Source organism: Taudactylus pleione, unplaced genomic scaffold (genome assembly GCF_031769625.1).
Source record: "Taudactylus pleione unplaced genomic scaffold, aTauple2 ptg000296l, whole genome shotgun sequence".
Taxonomy (NCBI): Eukaryota; Metazoa; Chordata; class Amphibia; order Anura; family Myobatrachidae; genus Taudactylus; species Taudactylus pleione.
This window is the reverse complement of record NW_028284698.1, coordinates 6,137,429-6,164,119: the sequence shown is the minus strand read 5'-3', so window position 1 is coordinate 6,164,119 and position 26,691 is coordinate 6,137,429. Positions and strand designations below refer to the sequence as shown.

Here is a 26,691-nt window from a genome sequence, read left to right as displayed (position 1 = left end):
TATTATGCTCTCCTTCTTACACCTAGCCATGTGGTATAACAAATTATATTATGTTCTCCTCCTTACACCTAGCCATGTGGTTTAACAGATTATACTATGTTCTCCTCCTTACACCTAGCCATGTGGTATAACAAATTATATTTTGTTCTGAACAAAATGTTTTTGTTTTTTTAAATATCTTTATCCTAACCTAAGAAAATGAAGGGCCTGACTCTGAGTTGCATGCACTGACGATTTCTTTATGCTGTGCATGAATTTATGTCACACTGCTCATGTGCCCAGATAGTGTGCGCACAGGGTCAGAGCTACAATTGAAGCACACGGGAGGCACAGTCTCAGAAATGTGCTGAAAATGTAGTGGGTTTTCCTGGGTGGTGACAGGGGGGTGGCTTAGAGCATACACAGAGATGGTCCCTGTCATGGGCGTGTCATGGGTGTACCATGGGTGTCTCATTGAAAGTGGTTGTATACACAGACTCTTAACCACTTATACCAGGAGAATTATGCCAGGCACTGGTGTATCAAACAGGAAAACACTTGGATAGTATAAATATATTTTTAATTATATTAATAATAATTACACTTATACATATAGAAAAACTCCCGGGGATAATATCAAAATAAGTATTCAAACAGGCTGTCGATGGGCCTTAAAAGTCATAAATTGCTAGCTCAGCCCGCTCATATAGGAGGCCGTACTCGGATGGGGAAATTGCATCTGCCATAGGGCTGGTGCCAGTGTCAGTGGTACGACCAATTGGTAATTCAGCATCTACGGGCACTGACAGTTGGTGTCTTAGTCCTTGCACATTCGTAGGCACAAGAGTACACCAGGGAGGACTTTGTAGCATCATTGGCATAAAGTCGTAGATGGGCGACCACCAAAAGACGCACACACGGATGCGGCTGGGTCCCACTCAGAATCATATGCTCACCAATGCCAATATTACCCACATTTTTACATTGTCAAACACTTATAAAGCAGAAGCTACATGAGATATATATTTGGGACACACTCTTATAGTAATAAATGTGTGCTGAGCATAAAAGTAAACAGTAAGGTAATTTGCATTGATCACTTGATGAGGAATGTCCCTATAGTAATGTATACATATATTACTCACCACATGTGTTTGGAGGAGATTCTGATCTCACTGTTGTTGCCAGATCTCAGGCTGGGCTGCATTAGGCAGGTCAGAGAGAACAGGGGGCAAGTCAGCTTTATATAGGAAAGGAGGCAGCTGTCAGATGCAGGGAGAAGGACACATGGGTATAACACCATCCAAATAGGATAGAGCTGGGGTGGAGCTTATCACATAGAAAGGTGCTATTTGCCTGGGGGTGTGCAAGTTGGCCAATCGTATGAATACAGTTAGATTAGTGATAGGGATCACCAAAGAGAAATTAGTAAATATAAAACATATGTCAGAGACATTGTCATAAAATATGAGTGTTGGCATTATGTGACCATCCTAACAATGAAACATTAACTTATTTTCTTTCTACCAGGTTCTATGGAGCGGAGATTGTATGTGGGGTACAATACCTCCATTCCAAGGGCATAGTCCATCGGTAATTATATATCTACAACATAACAATAGTATAATGACGTTATATAAGTATGGATTGTATTATGCAGAATGTTTACATGTTATACTTTTATTCTTTGCCGATATTTCCACCTACATCTTACACACTGCGTCCCTTACACAGTAATGCTCACTCTGTATTCTCAGAACACATATAGGATCTCTCTGCACAAGTCATTTATTCTGTTACTGGGATTTGTGGGTGAGGAGAGTTTTTAAAAAAATTGTACTCACATTATTCAGAGGTTCTTTCCAGAAGCTTCTCAGCTGCCTGATGTGGGACTGTATTGGTTATGGCCCCCTCATATCAGGCATTGTCAGGGTAACTCCATAGCAGTCTACATGCTGAGTTTTGGATATCCTTTCTGCATACTTGCCTACCCTCCCGGGACCTGCGGGAGGCTCACGATTTTTTGGGTAACCCCCTGCATCCCTGGAAGTGTAGGCACTTCTCCCGCATTCTGTCCACTTCCTAGCGGTAACTTTTTAGCTGCAAATTACCGCAAGGGGAGGAAAATATAGAAGTTGGCAACTATGCCTTTCTGTTTGCTTAAGGGCGTAACTCTCTCCTGTAATACAGGGATGTCACACTCTTACTGCACATGTCTAACACTACTGGAGAGGACCTCTGAGGAAGAGTAATAAAACATTAAAGCCCCTTCATCTTTACATTAAATTAAAAGAGTAAGGCCCAATTTGATGTGAAAAGTCCAGACTTTTCGCCTGCCAAACTTTTCACCTCCTTCGCCTGTTCTGTAGGCGGAAAAGTATCACGATCGTGCCCTCGTATCCCCGTATTTAATTTGTAAGGACGCGAAAACGGGACTCGGCGAAACTGGAAGAGGCGAACGGTCCTGACAATTTTCGGGCAATCATCCTGACACTCCCCCTAAAGATGTCCTGACATGGGGGATCACTATTGGTACCCCCGTTTTTGCCTGCTGAAGTGAAGTCAGGTTTTTAAATAGCCGCGGCAGGTGCGGCTTTGAAGAAGGTGATGCAGAAAAGCATTTAACTATTTTTTTGGGGGGAAAATAACTATGCCTATCAAATTTGGGGTACATGAAAATGGGTTCAAGCATATTTTTAAGTCCCTAAACTGATTTTTCAAAATTCTTAAAAAATGCATCTGCTGCTACTACCCACAATGAAGAAAACACCTGCCGCATACTTGGGAACCCCTCTGGAATCAATTTTGCTATTTGAGAAGTTTGTTCCCTATTTTTTTTTTACCCCCAAAATTAAAGATCATTTTTTGGGGTGTCCTGATTTTTTTTTAAAACTTTTTTTGACACAAATTACTTTTAGGGGACATTCACAGGGGTGCAGGCTATTTTTTTAAAGCCTGCATCCCTAAACCTCAATCCTGCACTTTTATTTGCCACCTATTCTGTGGCGAAAACTTATTCCCGATTTTTTACAAAGACTTTTCACACCGGCGAAAAGTCTTTGAAATTGAATACAGGGATAAATGAAACAGGCAAAAATGACGTCAAATTGAATATGGCCTTAAGGGCCCTATTTAAGAACGAATCTTAATACCAGCGACATTTTTCATTTAGTATCACTGCGATACAAATGAAAATGGCACTAGTATATATCAATACTTCCCCCTCCAGTGAGGGCCAGCGGAGTCCTCCTCATTGGCAAGGTCCTCTGCTTAGCTGCTGGCAGCATAACACTGCCAGCGACGGGCTCCCCGATTGTCCGTTTGTATATGTGCATGACACATTCACCTGTCTGAGACCCGGCAGTGCCTGGAAATCTTTGCTGAAGCCGGAAAGGCAGCGCTAGGTCCCCATTTCCATCAGTGGGGACCACATCGTTCTCGCCTTCTCAAGATGGCGAGAACGATGCTGTGACATACAGCGGTAATCTTAGATTACTGCTGTTTGTTGGATACAGAAAGGATGACATAACCCTTTAGCAAGCACTAAAGGGGTTATACATCATTCATAAATAGGGCCCTAAAACACTTATACAGAAACAGTGGTGTCATGAAGGGGGTGTGGCCCGCACCCAGGTGTCACCCTCGGAGGGTGTGACACCAAAATGCCGGCTCCTCTGCAGTGACAGGAATGGGGTGCTGCAGTGTGACATTCTCCTTCAGCACCCGGCTCCTGCCATAGAAGAGGAGCCGACAGAGCAGACTGCCCAGATGTGTTCTATGGTAATCACACATGATCACCACAAAATAACTTCTATGGGGTCACATCATTTGAATGGGAAGATTCTCTTCCCCTTAGTCTATGGATTCCAGGAGAGAGGAGATAGAGCACTTGTAATGCTCTCTCCCCAATCTTGTAGCTTTCAAAAAGTTCTTTATTGTTTGACCTGGAAGGGTAATGACACTTAATGACATCACAGGACAAAAAGATGACATAATCATGCCCCACCCCCTCACAGGTCCAAGCCACATCAACTATAAGGGCTATTTCACACACGCCAGTACAAGCTCAGAAAAGCCGGCTGGTGTGTGTGAAAGGAAACATTGTAACATATATATATGACTGGCAGTGACGGCACGGACGGCAGCCATCTTTGTCAGTGGATATTCCCATCTGTAACATGATGACCGCGCTGTGTCCATGCCGTCTAAACAGACCCATCTATTTTAAGGCTGTATTAAAATTAATACACAGCAAAAAAAATTTTTTTTTTGCCGGCCGGTGAATACCGGCGTGTGTGAAATAGCCCTAAGAGGGGAATGTTAGGTAAGTCCCACACCCCACTTTGAACCTATGCAGTAGTTAGGGAGAGTCCCACTCGTCCTTAGCAGCAAAATGGTTAACAGAATTCTGCTGAACCCATATAAATGTAAAATAGTGGGATCATATGGACACTAATTTAAAAGTTACAATAGGTGCTGGCAGTCTAGTCATTGCTCCTAAACCTACATTCAAAACTACTAATATTTAGAATGTACACATTTAAAGTTTAACATTATTTAACGTATTAAAATAATATATGCATAGTGCATACAAAGATTGTATTTTCTTCACAGAGACCTCAAGCCTGAAAACATTCTAGTTGCTGAAACGGGTCATCTGAAGATTGCAGACTTCGGTCTTGCAATTGAAAACATGCTGGGAGACAGAACAGCCAATGGATACGCAGGAACACCTGGCTACATCGCTCCTGAGGTGAGGTGCACAGGATTTCCTACTGTTACTCATGTAACTACTCACATTTCATAGAGAAGCCTGGTGTAAGGAAATATGGCTACAAAAGGCACACTGTAAGAACACCTGTACATTACACCTACAAACTATCCAATAACGAGGAAAGTAAACTGAGATTTCATACAACAGTTTCCATATCAGCAGAGGACATTTGTAATATTCAGCTGCTTTTACCATCTCAAATTAGACGTGCTATAAATGAGCTGCGGGCTTACTGCTGGTGGATATTGATAAGTAATTAAATAGCTCTGAGCATTAAACCCAGGAGCTGCAGGCGTGTGGTAAGTCCTGCGGATAATTGAATCTGTCTCTACACTGACACATACTGTACATGGCAATGTTTTCTCCTCACTAGGAAAACTGAAAGCTGAGACCAGCACGTGTTGTCTCCTGATAAAAAGCACCATTGCAGCCGTGCAGCAAGATGTCACAATGTATTTATAGGCAATGTGTACTGTAGACACATTACACTAATGGTGCGTACACACTGGGCGATAAAGTGGACGACAGAACGATATCGTTATCGTTCAGTCGTCCACTTTATCGTCCATTTTTAACCCCAAAAAGATGAACGATGACGACGACGCGCGTTCCCGTGGGTCGTACGTCATCATCGTTCATTGGGCTGACATGCAGGCCAACCTGATGATCTTGTCAGGTTGCTGCATGTCAGGGAATGGGGGAGAGAGCCCGGCGCTGAACGATATCGTTAATGATATTGTTCAGCGGCTGTGCTCAATGTCATGAACGACATTGAGCACAGCCTGCCGGGGACAACACTACACGATATCGCTCAGGGAGAATATCGTGTAGTGTGTACCCACCATAAGATTGTGTTTATCTGGTGATAAATTAAAAATGAGTGATAGATTCATAGACATCACAATATGTATCTAATAGAAGATAGACGTCTGCAAGACTGTAGTGATATAACTGCAATACACAAACTTAAGGTGACCATACATCGGAAATTTCCGATCGCCCACTATCGATGTTCTTCGATCCATCGCCGGATTGCAGACATTTCACTTGTTAAATGTCAGCGATTTGACAACTGCGATCATTTTTTTGATCGCGATCATCAAATTGCCGAAATCCAACATGTTGGATTTCTGCGATCCTGCGATGCCGGGTTGCAGGATCGCGGCAATCCGTCGCCGATGTATGGGCCCCATAAGATATAACACAATCATTTTGGATAGAGCATTCTCACCTAAACCAATCAGATTATTGATTGAAGTAACTATCAACATTTGATTCATTGAATTTATTATTTTCCATACTCTCTTGATTAACAATCCTGTAAGAAGCAATCAGATTGAATGGATTGTACATGTGTGGACAGGCTACAGATAGCTACACACTGTCAGATTTCTTTGATCGGGACGAGGAATGGGGGAATTTTTCCGAAAATTGAAAGCCCCAATATCTGTGCTACACAATATGCAATTTTCTCATAAAAGCTACAGATTTGTCACCACACCACAATGATTATGCATAAGTCCACTCACAGGGATGATGACATTGTGACAGGAGAACATAGGAAGTATGGCAGGTTATTGAGAATGCACACACACTGCTTCATATCAGGAAATTGAGGCCGAGATTTTCATTCTTGACTGACAGATCAGATAATACAGTGGTTCCCAAACTGTGCGCTGTGGCACCCTGGGGTGCCTTGGGACACTTGCAGCGGTCAATGTAATGTTAATATGTGGACAAACAGAAGGGCAAACCTGTCCACCACCATATAACTGAACCTAAGGATGACAGGTTGTGAATGCACAATTCACTTCATTTTACTACTTTACATTTTTCTTCTGATTTTCTCAATTACTTTTGACTTAGGGGTGCCGTGAAAACAATTCTGATACTCTAGGGCGCCACGTTTCAAAAAAGTTTGGGAACCACTGAGATAATGGAAGGAATGTGTTATCTAACTGTTTTATTGGTGAAACGCTGAAACGATCATTCATACACACAATACAATAAATAATGCCAATCACCCATTGTTCGCAAATTGGTCCAATAATTGTTTAGTGTGTAGGTAGCTCTCGTCCAGTAGCTTCTGTATAACAGCATTTTAACCTTTGTTATGTTTCAACTTTTTTATTTGACAACTTTTAATAAATAACAAAATTAATAAAAATATACAATGTAAGTAATAACAAAATAGTCTAGTTTTATATATATGTAGATGCAATAAATCAGGTATACCATTGGGAAACTGGCTGCCTTAATACCGACAGCCGGCATCCCGACTGTCATATCCCGGCGGGGGTGAAATGCCGGGCGTCTAGATGTAGACGCCTGACATTCCCTGATGCCGGGCGCCGCGGGGGGGGTTAGGTTTAGGGGTTTAGGGCACCCGGGGGGGACTTAGGGTTAGGCACCCCCCCGGGAGAGTTAGGCCAGGGGGAGGGAGGGTTAGGGTTAGGCACCCCTGGGGGGGACTTAGGGTTAGGTAACCCCCCGGGGGGACTTAGGTTTAGGCAGCGGGGAAGGGGGGGTTAGGATTAGGCACTGAGAGGGGGGATTAGGGTTAGGCACTTGGGGGAAGGTTAGGGTTAGGCACCCCTAAGGAGGGTTAAGGGGTTAGGTTAGGTTAGTTTATACTTACCTTCACGACGATCGGGATTTCCAGCGCTGTCGGGCTTCCGCTGCCGGGAACCCTGCTTTTGTCGGCCATGCGGCCGGCGGTATTTCATACCGATTCCATAAATCACATGGAGCCACAATAGAAGCCAGGAAACAATTTCATGGAAAGCGATACTGATTTTACTCACAGTCTACAGACTTTAGATATGAATGGGAAATAGGAAATAGGGTGTATAAAGGGCACGGTGACCACTTCCAGGAGTCAGATAGGATGTGAGTACCAGTTTGTATCTATTGTCATTATCCCTTTAAACAAATGGAGGATTAGGCAACACTGGGCTTGATTCATAGATATTGCTGCCCCAGCTAGCTGTGGGTGTGAGAACATATGCTAATGCACCAGTGGCCAGAACTTGTATGGAGACGCCCATCAGAGCTATCCGCAACTGCATACACATACGCAGCATTGGACGCTGATCAGGCAAACATTGACTCCTTGAGAGAGTCTATTGCCACTCAGAATGTTCCATAACTAAGCCGCCAGAACCATATTACCTGTGTACGGGATCACAGAGGCAGGAAGTGACACGCCCCTAAATGGACGAGACACACTTGTGTTTTTAGCCAACACTTCCAGTTGCCACCTCCACATGCTCCCTGCCTGCCAATTACACTGTGAATAATAACTGGCAGCGTGTGACTACGGTAATGTACCGTGATACCTGCGTAGTGGCAAATAATCACTCCACTTGCGGAAACATCGGCATTGTGTACATCTCTGAGTCAGGCCCACTAGCCATTGTCAGAGATCTCTTAGTGAGACTTCAGGCTCTCACATGTGATTATGTTGTTACAGTTGTATCTGCAAGATCACTGGTGACCCAACAAAGCAGAGAGCTAATCCCCACACCCCCTGGTGGTCCCTCTGCTTTAGCTGTACCAAGTCCTGGCTATAGCACTGGTGCTGGTTACACATTATGAGGGGATAACAAGGAGTTCTTAGTTATTTATTTGGATCTTTATAATGATGGCCATCATCGTCATCACGTGATTTATAATGTTGTCTTGTGATGTTACTATGTAAACAGTAAGAAAAGGTGAGTAAGATAAGTAACCATTATTATATTCCTGATATCCCAGGTCAGGGAAATATCCATGATATATAAATAATGAAATAAAGATCGGAGTAATAGTAATGCCTGTATAGTATACATGCAGCCTTCCCCATACAACCCAGCACATGCCAATATGATTACAAGCTTGCACAGTCACTCATCAGTGTTCTGAATTGGAGCATTACATTGTATTGTTATTCTACCTTCATGTATTCTATCCCCACATAAACACTTATTATATAGAGTGATGGACTGGGGCAGTGAGATAAAAGAATGTAAATTAGAGAGGGATTGGTGACAGCCATAATAACTATTATCTCTCTTCTGGTAGATGCGGTCTGGCAAGAACTACAACGCTGGTGCTGACTGGTATTCGTTTGGTGTCATCCTAACCCAAATGATCACCAGCAGACTTACCTTCCAACGTAAGCTATTTAAAGCACCAGGCGCAGCAGCCAGAGACATCATTGTAAAGGTAACCTAGATATTACGTTTAGAAGTATTTCTGTAACTTATGCAACTCTAATGGCTATAGATAACATTATATAACATTATATACAGCATGAGGGAAATCCTAGATGTTTAAATTAACATTCCATTTATCACTGTGCTATTGGTTTCAAGATTATGGTATGATTTCAGCATTTAAAGTGGCAATCCGTTATAAGTCTGGTTTTGCCATATAACTGATTGCCGCTTAAAATTTAAAGACGAACTTGTCAAAATCATGCCAGCTCTGTAATTTCGGACCTATTAAATAACCCGTTGAGTGTGACAAAAACAAATTAGTTCCTATGAAACATTTGACATGAGCAATTATTACACTTTCCTTAGACACTGCAGACAGTGGGCCTGATTCAGACCCACTCGAGAGCGCTGAGCACTTGCAAGCGGGTCGATGTTGGCCAAGTGCGCATGCGCACGACGGAGGGGGCTCCATCGTGCGCATGCGCGAGACCCGAATAACGATGGCCAAGCCGTTGTTATGGGTCTCGCTCCAAAGGATGCGTGCTGTTGATGGTGAATGACAGAACGCCGCCTTTGGTGGGCGTGCCGGGGGCATGGCTGCCCAGATGGAGGCGTTTCCATGGGAACGCCTACCGTCTGGGGCCGGCCCCACTGACATCACTAGTGATGTCAGTGGGAGTGCTTTTGGCTCTGATAGAGCCAAAAGCACTCCAGGGCTTGCGGCAGATGAGACCCTACCACAAGGGTCTCGTTGCAAGCCCGATGGACCATCATTTTGGCCGCTCGCTATAGCTGTGGGTGGTCACCCACAGCAATGCGAGCGGCCAGGAGGCCGCTCTTAAATTCAGAGGGACGGCCCTGATTCAGAGCGAGTGCTCTGTCAGAGCATCTGGCTCTGAATCAGGACCAGTATTAGCTTCTCATGTGATGCCATGTTTAACATTTACTGATTTTTAAACACATAGATGCCCCCATGTGATACCACACTAAGGGCCCTATTTACTACAATCAGTTGTAGTGTTATATTTTTACCTACATTTGCATTGCGAATTTAGGAAATATCACAGGAATATATAAAAAATCCTTTGCAGGGACAGAGCTTGCGATAAAGCATGTGCCACCGACTCACCAGCCACCTCCACCTCTGCTCACTTACACTTACCTTGGTGAATGGTGCTCCGGTGAAGTCCTCCCTCTGGGGCTCTGGTCAGCTGGTCCGCCGGCTCCTGCACTCTGATCCCAGTCAGCTCCTTTACGCAGCAGCTGACCAGGGTCACAGTGCAGGAGCACGTAGACCAGCTGACAGGAGCCCCAGAGGACATCACCAGAGCACCGATCACCGGTAAGTAAGTGTTTTTCTGTTTTAAACTTTCTTTTTTTTTTTTACAGTAATCAGCTTGTGGAAACAATTGATAACGCCATCACAGGGCTTCCCCCGGTATTTTTTTCACATTTTAGTATGGGAAATGCGATCTGCTTACTAAAAGTATGTGAATTGAAGGGATTGGAGTAGTTTTTCACTGAAACTACTCCAATTGCTCTGCTTGATGACACTATCCTAGGGGGTGACAGCAAAATAGCAGAGTAGCTCCTACTATTTTGGTGTCACCCCCTCAGATTATGTCACCTGGTACGGCCCGCACCCCCTAGTAGCTCCACTGAAGTACATACACAAATGACTAAATCATCAAACTGTTTTCTCTGCTATCATTATTGTTAGAAAAAGAGACAATAATAAGAAAAGTAACTAAAGACTAATGTATAGTGAGACAAATTGGAAAAATACTAATTATTCTAACAAAGCCCACAAACATATTTCTAGTGGTCACATGTGTGGTCTTTGAGCACTCTGGCTGTGTACCCTTGGGCTTGCACACCATGATGTTACATATAAGTATATATTTGTCTAGCAAGATTTATAAGAGTAATTATTTCATTTCCAAATTTCTAAACAATTGTCCACTTTATAATGAAGCCAGACCTGATCCCCCATTGTTGCACAGACATATGACTTGGTGCTTAGGTGTTCCTGGAGTGGGAAATGATGATGGGCTACTGTGACTTTATGCAGCTGATGGGCTGTCTACTGAGACACCGGCCGGCTGTTACTGTAATGCTGTAATCTGCTGCAGTGCACAAATAGATCCACAATTGAGTGGACACCGGTCGCATCACCTGACAGAGCAATCCTATGGTTTCTCAGAATGTCCGATGGTACATGGCCGCCGGTGCCAGTGGAAATGCATCTTACAATGCAGTCCGTGAGACTGCCTGCTGACATGTACACCGACATAAGTCATCCCAATCACCGGCCAGGAACGTTTATCAGAATTGCATATGTCTCCATGAAATTCCAATCTGCGTCCCCTGGCGGTAACCATCAGGATGCTTGCTCAGTGCGTCTCAGACCCATGCACACATATATAACATCCGGCACTTTTGTCTGATGTATTAAATGCATCCTCCTCTGCATCAGGCCCAATGTGAGACATGCTACAGTCCCCAGATAGAATCTCAGTGTTATCATACTGTGGCCATGGACAGATCACTTTATATTCCTCTGTGCCAGGCAGCAGAAATGTGTATAACATGATTGTGCTGAGCACGTCTGCTGTATTAATTAAAGTCACTAAATTAAATACAAATCACTTTTTCAGCTGCGCGATAAAGATCCGACCAGACGCCTCGGAGTGCATGGAAAGATCCGCCACCATCCATTTTTCCAGCATGTTGACTGGGTCTCAATTGAAGCTCTTGAAGTTGCACCCCCGTACATACCCGCTCCAGTAAGTATAACACAGAACTTGTATGAGCTCCTGGGCAGCCTGTAACTAAATGCAGATCAGCAGATGATGTATAAGTGTCAGTCACATAGATCTAAGGAGATGTGCACCTGTCACTTCTACCATCTCACTCTCTCTCGCTCCCCCCCCACTCTAACCCCTCCCACCCCCACATAATAAGTTTATAAGGACACACAGGGCTCTATTTAAAAAGGAAAGTGAGAAGCGGCATAATAGCATCACCTCTGTTCTCTTGTCTTTTATCTCCATATTTATATTTTTGGGCGCCGAGACAGACCTAGTGAGGAGATAACAGAGTCCACTGTCGTCTTTTACCCTTCTGCCCCAAAGTAGCCTGGGGTGCAATGCAGTATGGGAGAAAGCAGGAAGAGAACGGTCTCTTCCTGCTTATCTCCCCTGATGGTGCACATAATGCCATCCTTAGATGGTGTTTTTAAATAGAGTTTGTGCACAGTCCCCATTGAAACCTATGGAGGCTGTAGCACTGTTATTAGAAAAAATAATGCTGGACAAAAGCCTTCATTTTGTTTACTAAATAGACCCCACAGTGCCTTGTGCCTGAGTGGTGTCACTCTTTCCTAATGAATTGGCAGACTTCATTCTCATAACTGCTGGTTCAGGGCACAAAGAGATTTCCTCCTCTGGATCATTGGTGAAAAACAACACAGTCGCTGCACTGAGTAAAGCCAGCTGTGAGCACCCAGTGCACCAACATTTCCATCAAAACACATGGGCAAGATGGCAGCATCTGTGGAAGACCACAAATTAGCACAGGCTGAATAAGGGAGCTCATTATAAAGCAGGGAGTAGGCACACCGGCACTCCTATGTTTCCAGAGCAGTAAGGTCTAAAGCTGGCCACACACATGGTGATCTGCACATGATCAGCCAATGTGTACGATTTGTGTACGATTTCCCTTGAAACTCTCCCCGGCAGCTCTACACACGATCTCCACACGATCTGCACACAATTTGGTGTCCAATCTTCATACGATCTCTCCTGCATCCAGACTTTCACAGTGCATCGCCTCCTAGATTGTCAGATCTGGCCTACTGCATGGCAGATCTGACGATGCGATGTGTGACCAGCGGGGACGCGCATTGCATCGTCATCGTGAGTGAGGACTCACGATTTACTCAGGATTTGGCCATGGTTTACACGATCTGTAGTTCCAATGTGTCGGAATCGGCCAGATCGGGTAAAATATCGCTATGTGTGTGGCCAGCTTAAGATTTACTTTCTCAGAGTGATATTTTGGAAATGAGATAAGGGCGGACGCGGAAATTCCCCTTTGCACAAAAAAAACATTTTTTTTGTGCAAAGGGGAATTTCCACTATTAGTGGGGCTCTTCTTGCCTTACATAATTCAGTATTGCAGTAAAAACACTAAATGTTTGTTAATGAATGGGGGGAAATAAAGTGGTTGGCATATAAAGTGATAGTTACACTTTACCATAGTGAGCCTCTGGAAATTCATTATCCTGTCTGCTCACCAAGGTGCTCTTCTAGGTTACGTAGGCTTCTCCTGAGGGCACATAGTACACAGAAGTTTCATAAATGCTGTTTTTCTATCTTACACATTGAAATGAAAGATTCAATAATCACTTATTTCTTCTTTCTGTAGTCAGCCATTCCTCACTCTGGATGCAGAAAGAACCACCTGGAAAGTCTGGAAGCAGCAGAGGCCAGCAAACAGCCAATAACATCTAAGGACCAGGCAGTATTTCATGGGTTCTCATTTACCAACTCCACCTGGAGAACCCTGCCAAAGCCACCCTGCCTATAAGTACACAGAGCTCAGGCAGCAGCACTGCTGGTTACACCAATTGAGGTCTCTGCATGTATGTACATAATATATTTGTGTGTTATTATTTTTTAAATATGTTTAATGGAATATTTTAAATGGAGGCAGGATAAAGGGAGCTAGAGCTAGTAACAATAATGTAAGGAGCAGTAATAATCAATATTCATAATGAAAGGTGTACAATAGGCTTCTCACAAGACTAATTGGAGAACAATAGCAGTCCTGAGGTTATTACCTAAACTGACATACAGCTTGAGTTAAGCATAAGAGATATAATAAAATGGGGGAAATGGAGGATAGGGGATGAGGAGAGGAGAAGAGGCTTGTCAGGGATGTTAGCAGAGGATGGACACCTCAGAATAAGCAAGAGAACCATGCAATATCAGTTGTTTCACGGGGACTTATGGTACGTGATCCAGGGGGAACAAATGTTGGAGAATTTATTATAGCACTCATGAAAGACGCTAGTAATGTACTCTAGCTGGTATGTATCCCAAATGTAACTGATCAGTGCAGTGGATGATTGGGTTATTGTATGTCATGTAGAGTATAACAGCCAGGGCTGCATGTAAATGATTGTAGAGAGTATCACCAGAGATGGAATAGGGACAGGATAAGTAATAAGGTGTATTCTGTCCACAGATCATCTGGTAACATCAGTTAGAGCCTGCTAGTAGAACACCGTCATGTCCATGAAGAGTAGGAGCAAGGATTCCACCAAGGTCATCAGATGAACTCGTTACTTGGTGAGTATAGTTTGATCAGTGATGTGAATAGTGGTGCTCTCACAGAACTGCCATTCCTTTCTTTACAGCTATCCAAGGCCGGTGTACAAGGCAGGGATCCTCTTCTCCCGCATCAGTGCTGCGCCCGTCAGTGAGGCCTGAGTTGTTTTCCTTGATTACTGCTGGATCACAGCATGGTGAGTCAGGAATTTGAGGTGTCTCTCTCACTCTCATCTAACTCTACACCTTACTTATTGGCATAGTGGGCAGGATCATTGACCACTATAATATGCCCAACACCTCCCGTTTCAGCCCTAGTCCTGTATCTATTCAATCACAAGTCATTCTCTGCTCACCAACTATTCTATCATATGCCACCCTGTGCCTACCAGGTTCTAGCTCACATTTGATGTCCTCTCTACCAGCTTTTTGTTCATATCCCCCTGGTCACCAACATTTACTCACATGCCCACATGCTCACCAGATTTATATCACATGCCAAACACTCCCTACCAACTGTTCTCTCACATGCTCCCACAGCCACCATGTCTTATCTCCCATGACACCCTCTGCCCACCAGCGTTTATCCCATATGCTAACCCTTGCCTTTCAAATTTTTTCACCCCTGTCCTTCCATGCCCAACAGATGTTCCCACAAATGTCACACAATGTACATTACACTGACCATACATTGTCTTGACACTTTGCCAGCCTGATATGTACAGTACTGATACAATTACATTATACATAACACACTTTATTCTGACAATAATCCAGCCCCATATATGTACAGTATCGGTTGGGTACAGGATGCCAGCGGTCAGAATCCTGATGGCGGCATCCCGGACTGGATTACAATCCCAATGCCTACAGATAAGTACCCCTCCCTTAACCCCTAACCCTGCACCTAACCATTCCTCCCTGCACCCTAAACCTAGCCTCCCCTTAGTGCTTAACCCTCCCCCCCCCTAGTGCCTAACCCTCACCCTCTCCCTAACCCCACTACTTACCATTGGGATGCCGGCGGTCAGGATTCTGACTGGCGCCGGCATTCAAATAGCCGGCATTATGACTACATCCTGTATAGTATACTGTACATACTTAGTATATTATAGGGATCACACACTGCCCTGATTCTGTGCCAGCCTCATTTATATACAGTATCTTATACCCAGCACATTACAGGGACCACACTCTGCCCTGATTCTATTCCAAACTTATATATGTATATAGTACTGATACCAAGACTATAACAGGTATCATGCTCTGCCTGACATTATACCAGCTTCATATATGCTCAGTCTCTATCTCACAAATAACACTCCTGCACAAGAGCTTTTCCCACACAAGACCCTCTTTTCTGCTGGGTACTATTTCTTTACTGCTTTGTTTCTAAAATAGTGACTGGCCACACAAATACTCTGTGGTTGGAGGCTTTATCATAAAAAAATTAACTAAAGCAAAACAAATGACGATAAATATTTACATTTCTATCTATTCTATCACATACCACAATCAGCCCACCAGCTTTTCTATCCTATGCACATCCTACCCAATAACTTTGCACCCAAATGTCTCCTGACTGGCAAGTTTTCTATAACATGCCAACCCTACCCACCAACGTCTCTCACATTCCAACCCCTGCTCACCAGCTCTTACTTCACATGCCCCACAATCATGCAAAGCATTCCACCCCATTCCCACCAGATTCTCTCTCACATGTCACCTTCTACCAACCAGCTTTTCTCTTACATGCCACTTGGTGGTCCTGACATGGGTCCAGAAAAGTAAGATCTCTGGGGTTAGTGTGACCCCACTGTCAGCTGGTCAGTGCTTCTTTACTGTTGTTTTATTTCTAAACTGGTATCTGAGGGATTTATAATAAATGACAATTTAAATAAAGCAAAACCACTGACATCATACACATTTCCATCTATTCTATCACATGCCACTCCCTGCTCACCAGCTTTCATTTCATATGCCAGCCCCTACCCACCAGCTTGTCTCTAACATGCCCATGATCTTGTCCCTCATATGCCACTATTTCTCCACCAACTTTTCTATAAAATATTTTGCTACCCCCTGTTCACCAGCTTTTATATCATGCAACACACCACCCACCGGCGCACACTAAAATATAAGTCTAACATATCGCTTAATTCATACAATACTAACCATAAGCAGTCACTATTGTGCCAGACAGGTTGTTTTCTGCATCATTTCTGACATATGAAGGGACATATTTTAGGCTTACGTGTATGAATAAAGGAAGTCATACAATGACAGCGCCCATATCACATAGGAAACACTAATGTTTAAAAATGTTCCAAGAGGGATTTGTTACATTTTCCTGCAGTCACACATATATGTTTTCCTAACATTATCAGATATAAGTGTCATAAAACACAGCCTTATATACTCAGCTACACATACAGTACCGAGCAGACCTAATACATGTTCTTATCTACAGAAGGGTTCAGTGTTTGTACAGAGTAATGTCCCTTTGTTTTATTTATTTCCCATCCTCCAGCATTGCTCCAAATGGTTTGGTATACTGGCACCCAATCCCCTGCTTTCATTCAGTCATTTACCAAAACCCTATTTATATTTTTTAGTTACAGCTTATTATTGTATATTTATATAATGCCCCCTAATATGTAGACAGCAATGCAGGAACCTGTGCTGGTTATAAACGCCTAAGGGCAGATGGGAGGGTGCTGGTACCTAGCAGAAGGAAATAGCTATCTTCTTTATATACACAAATACAAGTGAAGGGGGGGCTGGACTGCACACTCTAATTTTAAAGGTGCTACCATGCTGACATGAAGTCCTATATAAGAAAAAGAGGATGATGATGACGCACACTCTGATTCTTTGGAAGGTTATATTATGATTAGAGGCCTTTTTCTCTAATTACACTGCAGGCTCTATGAGGACCCCTTGTGGGCTGTGTGTTGGACAGGCATGCAATAATATAAATATGACAATGTGCTATAACAACAGATATTACCGTTCATCAGTCTAGTGGATAGATGTTTGATAGAAAATTACTACTTAGTTGCTATGGAATACATCACATGTATGTTAGTAAATCAGCTCCCATGCCTTAATAATTAACAAGACTTTCTTATGAAAAAAAAAGCGCTGAAAGCTCACAAAGGTGCTAAGTGTCATTTACTAACTGCAACATGATGACGTTCAATGTGTGTTCTGTTTTTTAATTGTGCGTATTAGAACATACACAGGGGAAGCCCATGTTACACCTTTGGTAACTGTCCACAAAATGGAGATAAAGCTGTATTGGATGGATTGTGGGTGCACATGGAAATGTAGATGATGGAAAGAATAAAAGCGTCACGTTACATTCCGGCCACCTATTATTACACCATCAGCCTATTCATTAGTTTCCCATATTACGCCTTCTCCTAAAACAAGCATCACCAGTCATATATTAATAATGACTGGGAGGGTTGTGGACTGTTCTTACTGCATGTGTCCCTTTTATATGTCAGTGCTTTTATTACAAAGCGTATATATGTGCACCTAGTCAGGCATTCATCTGAAAGATGTCTGGGTGATACAAAAGCCGTCCTACTGATAGTATAGAGTTAGACCATCTCCTAATTACAGACACCTTCTAAGATCCTTTAGTAGAGAATAGTCTCTGCGACCACCCACTAACCAGAGAATGCCCCTATACATGCCCAATCTCCTTCCCTTCAGTCTCAGTTACATATCACATCCTGCAAGTGCAGCCCCCGATATTTAGCTACAAACACTGATTATCCCAACTTCTCCCACCAAGATGTTGCACCACCCCATAGATATACAGATCCAGGTGCTTACTGTATAAGTGTGCACATTAGTGCAAGAAGAGATGTCACAAGGCTGCATATGCTTTGCAGGGGCGTAATATTACACGCTGGTATATAACCCGGCTATATTACTTCATGCTGTCAGCTGTTGGTGAGTAACAGGGAATAAACAAACTGCACAAATGTAAATAAAGCTGTATATAATGTTATACAGTATCTATTTGTACATGTTACCAGGCAAATGTAAAGCACTTTGAGTCGTTTAGGAGAAAAGCGCTATATAAATAAAATTATTATTATTATTATTATTATTATTATTATTATTATTACACATGTGTAATAGGTATACTGATCTGATATACTTTTGTAATTATACAGAACATCGAAGACCATGTAGATGTCAAGATTGTAGGAAGACTGAAGATTGTAGGAAGACTGAAGATTGTAGCCTTATGAATAAGATTTGTTACATTCTATGAAAACTGTTCTATTATATGTAGAAAAACGTGATTTATATGTATTACCTTAATCACTTTTATACTTATTTATTTACTTTTATATTTTAATATTTAGGTTTTATTATATATTTATTAGATAAGAGATAATAACATCAGAGGTGTGTGCTGGCCGGCTGGAAGGGGTGGTTTGGAGGCCGGATATAAATAGAATAAATTGATATAAAAGTGAATGCATTGTAATACGAGGATGGTTCAATAAGTAAGGTAACATAACCTCTCACGTGTGTAATGTTCTCTATTTCATTCTAATTTCCAGCCAGGCCAGAGCAGGTAGACCACTGCTTCCCCTCACGGTCATTACACTGAGGCTCATATCAGTTATACTGTCCCAATATCAGTTGTAAGATGGCAGGGCTGGCGGAACATGGGCAAACATTGAGGTGCGTAGTATGATCAGATTTGTATGTCCAAAAGGCACATAAGCAGCTGATATTCATCACCAACTTGTTGAGGTGTACGTTGATAATGCCATGGGATGGAAACAGGTTTGAGCTTGTTGCACTACCTTTGATAATGGCCACACTCAGCCAACCGCACGCGTGAGTTGTTATGGCACTACCATTGGGAGGTACTGGACCATCCTTCCTACAGTCCTGACCTGGCACCAAGTGATTTCCATCTCTTTGGACCATTGAAGAAGCACCTGGGTGGAAGGCGATTCGCAACTGACTGAGAAGTTCAGCAATCCATCATGCCCTGGCTTCTGGCGCTTGGCACTGATTTCTTCTATGCCGGGATAGATACCTTGGTGTAGCCCCCATACTTGTCAAATGCTTAGACAAATAGGGCGATTATGTAGAAAAATAATCTGTACCAAGGCCATACTATTGATTATACGTATATGTATGAGTTGAATAAACTTACTCAATGAGAGGTCTTGTTACCTTATTTACTGAACCACCCTTGATAAAAAATTGAATGGATTGTAATATAAAAAATGAAGAATTGTAAGAACAAACACAATAAATGTTCTCCAGAACATTTCCTGCTGAGTGATGCATTATTCAGATACTTGGTGTATGGAAAAATACAGGAAGCTTTCTACAATTCATTATAAGTATAGTTACATGTGGGGCTGTTCTATAGGAATCTGTGGTTACCAAGTTGTCTAACGGAATATTATCTACACATATTTACATAAATACTACTAAATACATATAAAATGGCAGGGAAATAAAACAGGTCAACCCACAGGAGACATTTATATATCTCTTCTCAGATATTATGTTTTGTGCTGCCGTAGCGCCTTGCAATAAACAAGTGTTCTTACCGGAATCAGTATGACATACCACCGGACCTAAGCCCAGCGGATGAAATACCTACACCGGAAGTCCGGCAGATGAAGATCCCAAAGGCGCCTGGTAAGTATTCTAACCCTTCCTTAGGGGTGCCGAACCCTAACCTCCCCCAGGGGTGCCTAACCCTAACCCCCCCTCCGCACCCTAACCCTCCCAGGGGGGTGCCTAACCTCCCCTGGGGTTCCTGACTCTAACCCCACCCTTCCCCTAGACTAATCCTAACCCTCCCAGGGGGTGCCTAACCCTAAAACCCCCCGGGAGTCCATAAATCTAACCCCCCCTGCGGATAACAGGTCTTGACGCCCAGCTTACCTACGTTCGGAATGCCGGGTGTGGGGATTTCGGTGTGGGGCTGACGATGGGCGTCGGTATTTAGACGCCTATCATTAGTCCCATGCCAGGATTTCACAGTTGGGAAGCCGGCGGTTGGCGTTTCGACCACCGGCTTCCTGACTACATACCTTTTTACCTAGTAGACTCTGACACAGCTAGAACTCAATGGGCCACGTTGAAAGTTATATTAGGTCACAGCCATGTTTTCAGATTTCCTCTTTGTTATTTTGGGCTACTGCAGGAAAGAAGAGCCTTACTGGAACCTTACTGTATTTTAAAAATGTTACACAACAAATGTTTGTGTGTTTGCAAATTGTACGGTATTTCATAAAATTTTTTATGAACATGCGGCTTGTATTTGTTGATACTGTCAATACACAATTCTCTGTTGTGTACAGGGGCGTAGAGAGCCACGCGGGGCCCCTGTAAAGAGGGGGCGTGGCCTAATTTTAGAAGGCGTGGCCACGCCCCCTTGAAAAAAAAACAGTGTTTTGCAGCGCCGCGAAGGGAGGTGGCGCTGTGAGCCCCTCAGCCCAGGGCAAAGCCAGTGGGGGCGTGATCAGTGTGATCGCTCCCCCCTTCAGGCATAGGAGATTGCTGTGGCTGCTAATTAGCAGCCGCAAGCAATCTCCCGTTGCAGCCCGGCACACGCTGTGTGCTGGGCTGCTGCAGAGGGAGGGAGGAAGTGAGGGGGGCGGCACCAGACCCGGGCCCCTTTGGAAGCCCGGGCCCGGGTAAACTGTACCCGCTCCCCCCCCCTCTCGGCGCCCCTGGTTGTGTACATGACACTTCATTACATTATACTGAGTACGTTTAGATTAATGCATCTGTCACATGTACTACTATGGTGTGGCGTCAGTACACCTGGCACACTCCTGATGCAGATTGCTGCTGCTGTTTATCAGTTGGATGTACCCTGAGATATCAGTGGTTTCAAACATGTTTTTTTGCAACTAACTTATTGGGAGTGATTCAATTGTTTTGGCCACCGCAATAATTAATGGGAGCCGAATGTAACAATTCAACTGTTTTTGGGCACATGGGCATTAATTATCGCGCTTGTTGCACCCAATTAGACAGGGTTTAGCCGCGTATAATGGATAAACTTGCCTAATGTCCTGGTTAGGTTGCCCAAACCACAGATTTTGTGCACATTTTTGGTCGGTATCTGGCTTAAAAATCAACAGTTTACATAAACACTCAAAAGGTCGACACAAGATGGTCGACAGGTACAAAAGGTCGACTGACAAACGGTTGATAGTGACAAATGGTCGATGCATGATTTTTTCAACATTTTGAAGGTGAGGGGTAGGCACCTACCAGAGAGTTAGGGTTAGGCTGTGGATGGAGATGGTTAGGGTTAGTTCCTAGTGAGAGGGTTAGGCACCAGGTGGAGGGTTAGGAGTAGGCACCAGTGGGGGGGGAGGGGTAGGCACCAGGTGGAGGGTTAGGAGTAGGCACCAGTGGGGGGGGGAGGGGTAGGCACTAGGGAGAGGGTTAGGGGGAAGACTACGTTTAAATGTAAATGTACAAATAATAAGTCAACCATTTTTGTGCATGACCATATGCATCGATCATTTGTACCTGTTGACCTTTTGTCCTTGTCCACCTATTGTCTGTCTACTATCTGTTGTCGATCTATTGAGTGTCTATCTAGACACTATTATACTTCTATATCACACCCTTTCTGCTCACCTCCTCAGGAGGGGATGAGCAGAAATGCCAGTGGCTGTTCACTCCCAAACAAAGTGACAATTGAATTGCTCTGTCGTGCGCCCGGCACTGACAGCCACTGGCGCTAACAACTGAATTAGCTCATTTGAGACTGGTGAAGTGGTAGCAGAACGGGCATAAATTGCTCAAAGAAATTGCACAGTAATATAGCATGTCTCCTCTTATATGCAGAGCTGTATGCATCTCCAGATGTATTCTCTCAGACTGGATAATCCTCCCTACCACATTATTCTTTGTCATAAGTTATGGCACTTAGGACAAGTGTTACATAAAAAAACTCTGCAATGACACTGATCATATCATGCGGCTGGAAAATATCATTACTTTTATTTTTTACGGTGCCACAAAGTGTCCCCAATGTCATAGAAGGAATATTCATAGTAACAGAGTAACCTGACATAACATAAGTACAATAACATGTAAAATGACAGCCTAGGTAGCATGAGGATAAGGGGAGAGGGTAGGGAAAGTCACTGTATGTTGTAGGGCAAAGGGTGGTAAGTGCAGGGAGGAGAAGGCAATTTGGCACTCGATGAGCCTGTACCCAATGTAAGGGCATGCACACAGTAACAGTTTCTAAAGGGGACTCGAGGGCACACAGCCCAGGTTGGCCCCACTAATTAGGTATCCAACTCACCATGGGTTGTGGCGGCAAATACCAAACTGCTGGATCAATTCAGTACTGCTCAAGTGCATGATCAGCTGCTCCAAAATCTGGTGTCCCAGCAAGCCCTATCACACTGCCTTCACTGTTATTCAGTAGCAGCAAAAGTTTACACAAGTGTCCACAACCTGAACCCCATTCCCATCGGAAGGATCGGGGCACCGAGAGCTAACACCATCTAAAGATGGCCAGTTCAAGCAACACTGAATGTAGGTCTCCTTTCTAGTGTATGGGGAAGGAGTGCCACATTGATATCAGTGATATTTCATGCATTAGGGTAATGCTGAATGTACTCATTACTAAAAACAGGTGGAAACTACTTTTTTCACATTTATACAGGGACAGTTTTATCTTTACACTGGATACACGGCCGAGTAGGGTGCCACATAGAGGACGATGCCTAGGCTCTGCCATCCCAGCAATATGCGCAGCAAAGCTCCCTCGGGCAGACTGTGTCACTATGACACATCTACCTGTGCTAAGGGAATGGTTTGTAAGGGGCCGGGCTGGAAACCGCAGTGGGCTATGGTGGAAGTACTGGAGACAATGGAGTTGGTCGCCACTAGGTTCCAGTTCTGAAATGGGCACCTGACCATCTCCATTTCCTCTGATGCACTTCCATCACTGTGTGCCAACCACTTACAGCATATGAGCAGTTCTGCACAATCGGCAACATTCAGCAATCTCAGTGAAAGCGGAGGCAAGGTTTATCTGCAGTGTCAGGGTATCCGCCCGCCCCCTGTCAGCCCTGGTGCCCGGCTCCTGCATGCCAAGCAAACCAATCCCAGTTTCCTTCCCCTGTGGTATAGGTGAGTTCCAGTAGCGGCAGCGGTAGCTGCAGTGTGGGGAGCAACTGGTGAGACTGGAAGAGGAGAATGATGGGGGAGAGTGGCAGGGCAGAGAGTGACAGAGTGCAGGCTGTGGTAGTATACAGTATGTGGCTGTGTGTATATGTTGCTATGCGTGTATGTATGGTACTGTGCAAAAGTTTTAGGCAGATGTGGAAAAAATGCTGCAAAGTAAGGATGCTTTCAAAAATAGAAGTGTTAATAGTTTATTTTTATCAGTGATAATGAATGAACAGAAGAGAAATCTAAATCAAAACAATATTTGATGTGACAAACCTTTGTCTTCAAAACAGCATCAATTCTTCTAGGTACACTTGCACAAAGTCAGGGATTTTGTAGGATTATAGTCAGGTGTAGGATTAACCAATCATACCAAACAGGTGATAATGATGATCATTTCCATATGTAGGTTGGAACACAATTATTAACTGAAACAGAAACAGCTGTGTAGGAGGCTTAAACCTGGGTGAGGAACAGCCAGACTCTGCTATATAGGTAAGGTTTTGGAAGACAGTTTTATGTCACAGGTCATACACCATGGCAAGAATGACCACAGCAACAAGACACAAGGTTTCAAAGCAGACTGTGGTTTCAAGATGTGCTGTTCAAGCTCTTTTGAAGAAGCACAAAGAAATGGAAAACGTTGAGGACCGTAGATGCAGTGTTCGGCCAAGGAAACTTAGTACATCAGATGAAAGACACATCATGCATATCCCTTCGAAATTGGAAGATGTCCAGCAGTGCCATCAGCTCAGGACTGGCAGAATCCAATGGAACCCAAGTATACCCATCTACTGTTCAGAGAAGTCTGGCCAGAAGTGGTCTTCATGGCAGAATTGTGGCCAAAAAGCCATACTGTACCTTCAACATAGAAACAAGGCCAAGCGACTCAACTATGCACGAAAGCATAGGAACTAAGGTGCAGAAAATGGCAGCAGGTGCTCTGGACTGATGAGTCAAAATGTGAAATTTTTGGCTGTAACAGAAGGCAGTTTGTTTGCCAAAGGGCTGGAGAACGGTATAATAATGAGTGTCTGCAGGCAACAGTGAAGCATGGTGAAGGTTCCTTGCAAGTTTGGGGCTGCATTTCAGCAAATGGAGTTGGGGATTTGGTCAGGATTAATGTGTCCTCAATGTTGTGAAATACAGGCAGGTACTTATCCATCATGCAATACCATGAGAGAGGGGTCTGATTGGCTCCAAATTTATTCTGCAGGAGGTCAATGACCGCAAACATACAGCCATTGTCATTAAGAACTTTCTTCAGCGTAAAGAAAAACAAGGAGTCCTGCAAGTGATTATGTGGTCTACACAGAGCCCTGACCTCAACATCATCAAGTCTGACTGGGATTACATGAAGAGACAGAAGGATTTGAGCAAGCCTACATCCACAGAAGAGCTGTTTGGAACAACCTCCCTGCCGAGTTCCTTCAAAAACCATGTGCAAGTGTACCTAGAAGAATTGATGCTGTATTGAAGGCAAAGGGCGATCACACCAAAAATTGATTTGATTTAGATTTCTCTTCCGTTCGTTCTATTTGCATTTTGTTAATAATTTATTTTTATCAATCAACACTTCTATTTTTCTTAAAGCACTCTTATTTTGCAGCATTTTTTCCACGCCTGCCTAAAACTTTTGCACAGTATTGTATATGTGGCCGTGTGGGGGGAGCACCTACTAATGTGTGTGTGATGTGTGTGTGAAACTACTAATGCAGCATTTTTCAACCACTGTGCCCTACCGCACTAATGTGCCGCGAGCAGTTGTCAAGTTTTCCGCGGTGGTCAGCTCAGCGCACTTGTACTATAGTGTTTTGTTACTGTGGAGGCCAATGTAGTGTGTTTTATTACTGTGGAGGACAATGTAGTGTGTTTTATTCCTGTGGAGGCCAATGTAGTGTTTTTTATTCCTGTGGAGGCCAATGTAGTGTGTTTTATTCCTGTGGAGGCCAATATGTGTGTACGCTTTTATGTGAGAGCCAATGTTTATGCATTTTCATTGGTCACGCACACCGCATAGCCGGATAGTGTGCCTTGGCAATTTTAAAATCTTGTGTAGTGTGCCTCGAGTTGAAAAGGTTGAAAATCACTGTATTAATGTGATATGTGTGTGTGACTGTGGGAATCTATTCATGTGATGTGTGTGTGTGAGACTGTGTGTGTGGGAATCTATTCATGTAAGTGTGTGTGTGGGGATCTATTAATGTCAATGTGGTAGGGCAGAGATATATTAATGACAGTGGGGGTGTCAGCTTATAGGAATATATACGCCCATAGGTAGATTTAGACATGCCCTTTGGGTGGAGCAGACCACGCCCCCATTTTCAAAAGTAGGCAAGTATGAAATGGTGCCAAGATTTTCCTGATACTTTCTCTTCAGGAGAGTCACTTACTATGATGAAACTTCAGTTAAAATATCTTCCCTCTGCCACTCTTCAGGGAGTTCACTTTCGTACAACGCATAGAGCTTATATTTCCCAAGGCCACCATATGCATATAGTGGCTGATGAATCGGGTCAATGCCCGAAATGCTCCACTCAATTTTGTGTACGTTTTTCAAATCGAATTCGATTTAGGTCGATTTGACAAAGTGATTTTTTGTTTGGTTTTGCCTTTGAAATGGCAGATCGAAAAACAAATCACACATCAAATCGAACTTCAGTTTGAAAATGTAAAAACAGGTCTGATTGCTATTACTCAAAATAGGCTTCTAGCCCTAGAAATGGTAATTAGCAATTACTAAAGACCCTGACACATACTTTAAAAGAGGATCATCTGGAATCGGTATGATATCCCGGCTGCCGCATGGCCGGGAGTTCGAATCCCAGCAGCGGCAGCCCGACAAACCAGCAGAGCCTGGCAGCGGAAGCCCGACAGCGCTGGAAGTCCCGATCGTATCTACTAACCTAACCCCCTAACCCTAACCCTCCTTAGGGGTGCCTAACCCTAACCTCCCCCCCTGTGCCTAACCCTAATACCCCCTCTAAGTGCCTAACCCTAACCCCCCCTTCCCCGCTGCCTAAACCTAAGTCCCCAGGGGGGGTGCCTAACCCTAAGTCCCCCCCGGCGGTGCCTAACCCTAACCCTCCCTCCCCCTAGCCTAACCCTCCCGGAGGGGTGCCTAACCCTAAGTCCCCCCCGGGTGCCCTAAACCTAACCCTCCCCCCCGCGGCTGTCCGCTCGCGGTGCCCGGCAT

The 26,691-nt window shown here is 43.8% G+C and overlaps 1 protein-coding gene across 2 annotated transcripts in view; it reads left to right on the top strand.

Annotated features, from left to right (window-relative positions):
- The window catches only part of LOC148511679 (protein kinase C delta type-like), a 56,384-nt gene extending 36,813 nt beyond the window's left edge, over positions 1-19,571 (top strand). The window contains exons 6-12 of one of the 2 annotated variants that reach the window (XM_088482897.1): positions 1,510-1,572; positions 4,594-4,732; positions 8,816-8,959; positions 11,610-11,738; positions 13,381-13,587; positions 14,203-14,482; positions 18,479-19,571. In XM_088482897.1, the coding sequence (XP_088339023.1) occupies positions 1,510-1,572; positions 4,594-4,732; positions 8,816-8,959; positions 11,610-11,738; positions 13,381-13,542 (637 nt within the window). In that variant the 3' untranslated portion in view covers positions 13,543-13,587; positions 14,203-14,482; positions 18,479-19,571. Of the gene's footprint in view, positions 1-1,509; positions 1,573-4,593; positions 4,733-8,815; positions 8,960-11,609; positions 11,739-13,380; positions 13,598-14,202; positions 14,483-18,478 lie in introns of both variants that reach the window. The other variant, XM_088482896.1, reaches the window with a different exon arrangement.
- Positions 19,572-26,691: the final 7,120 nt, after the last annotated feature.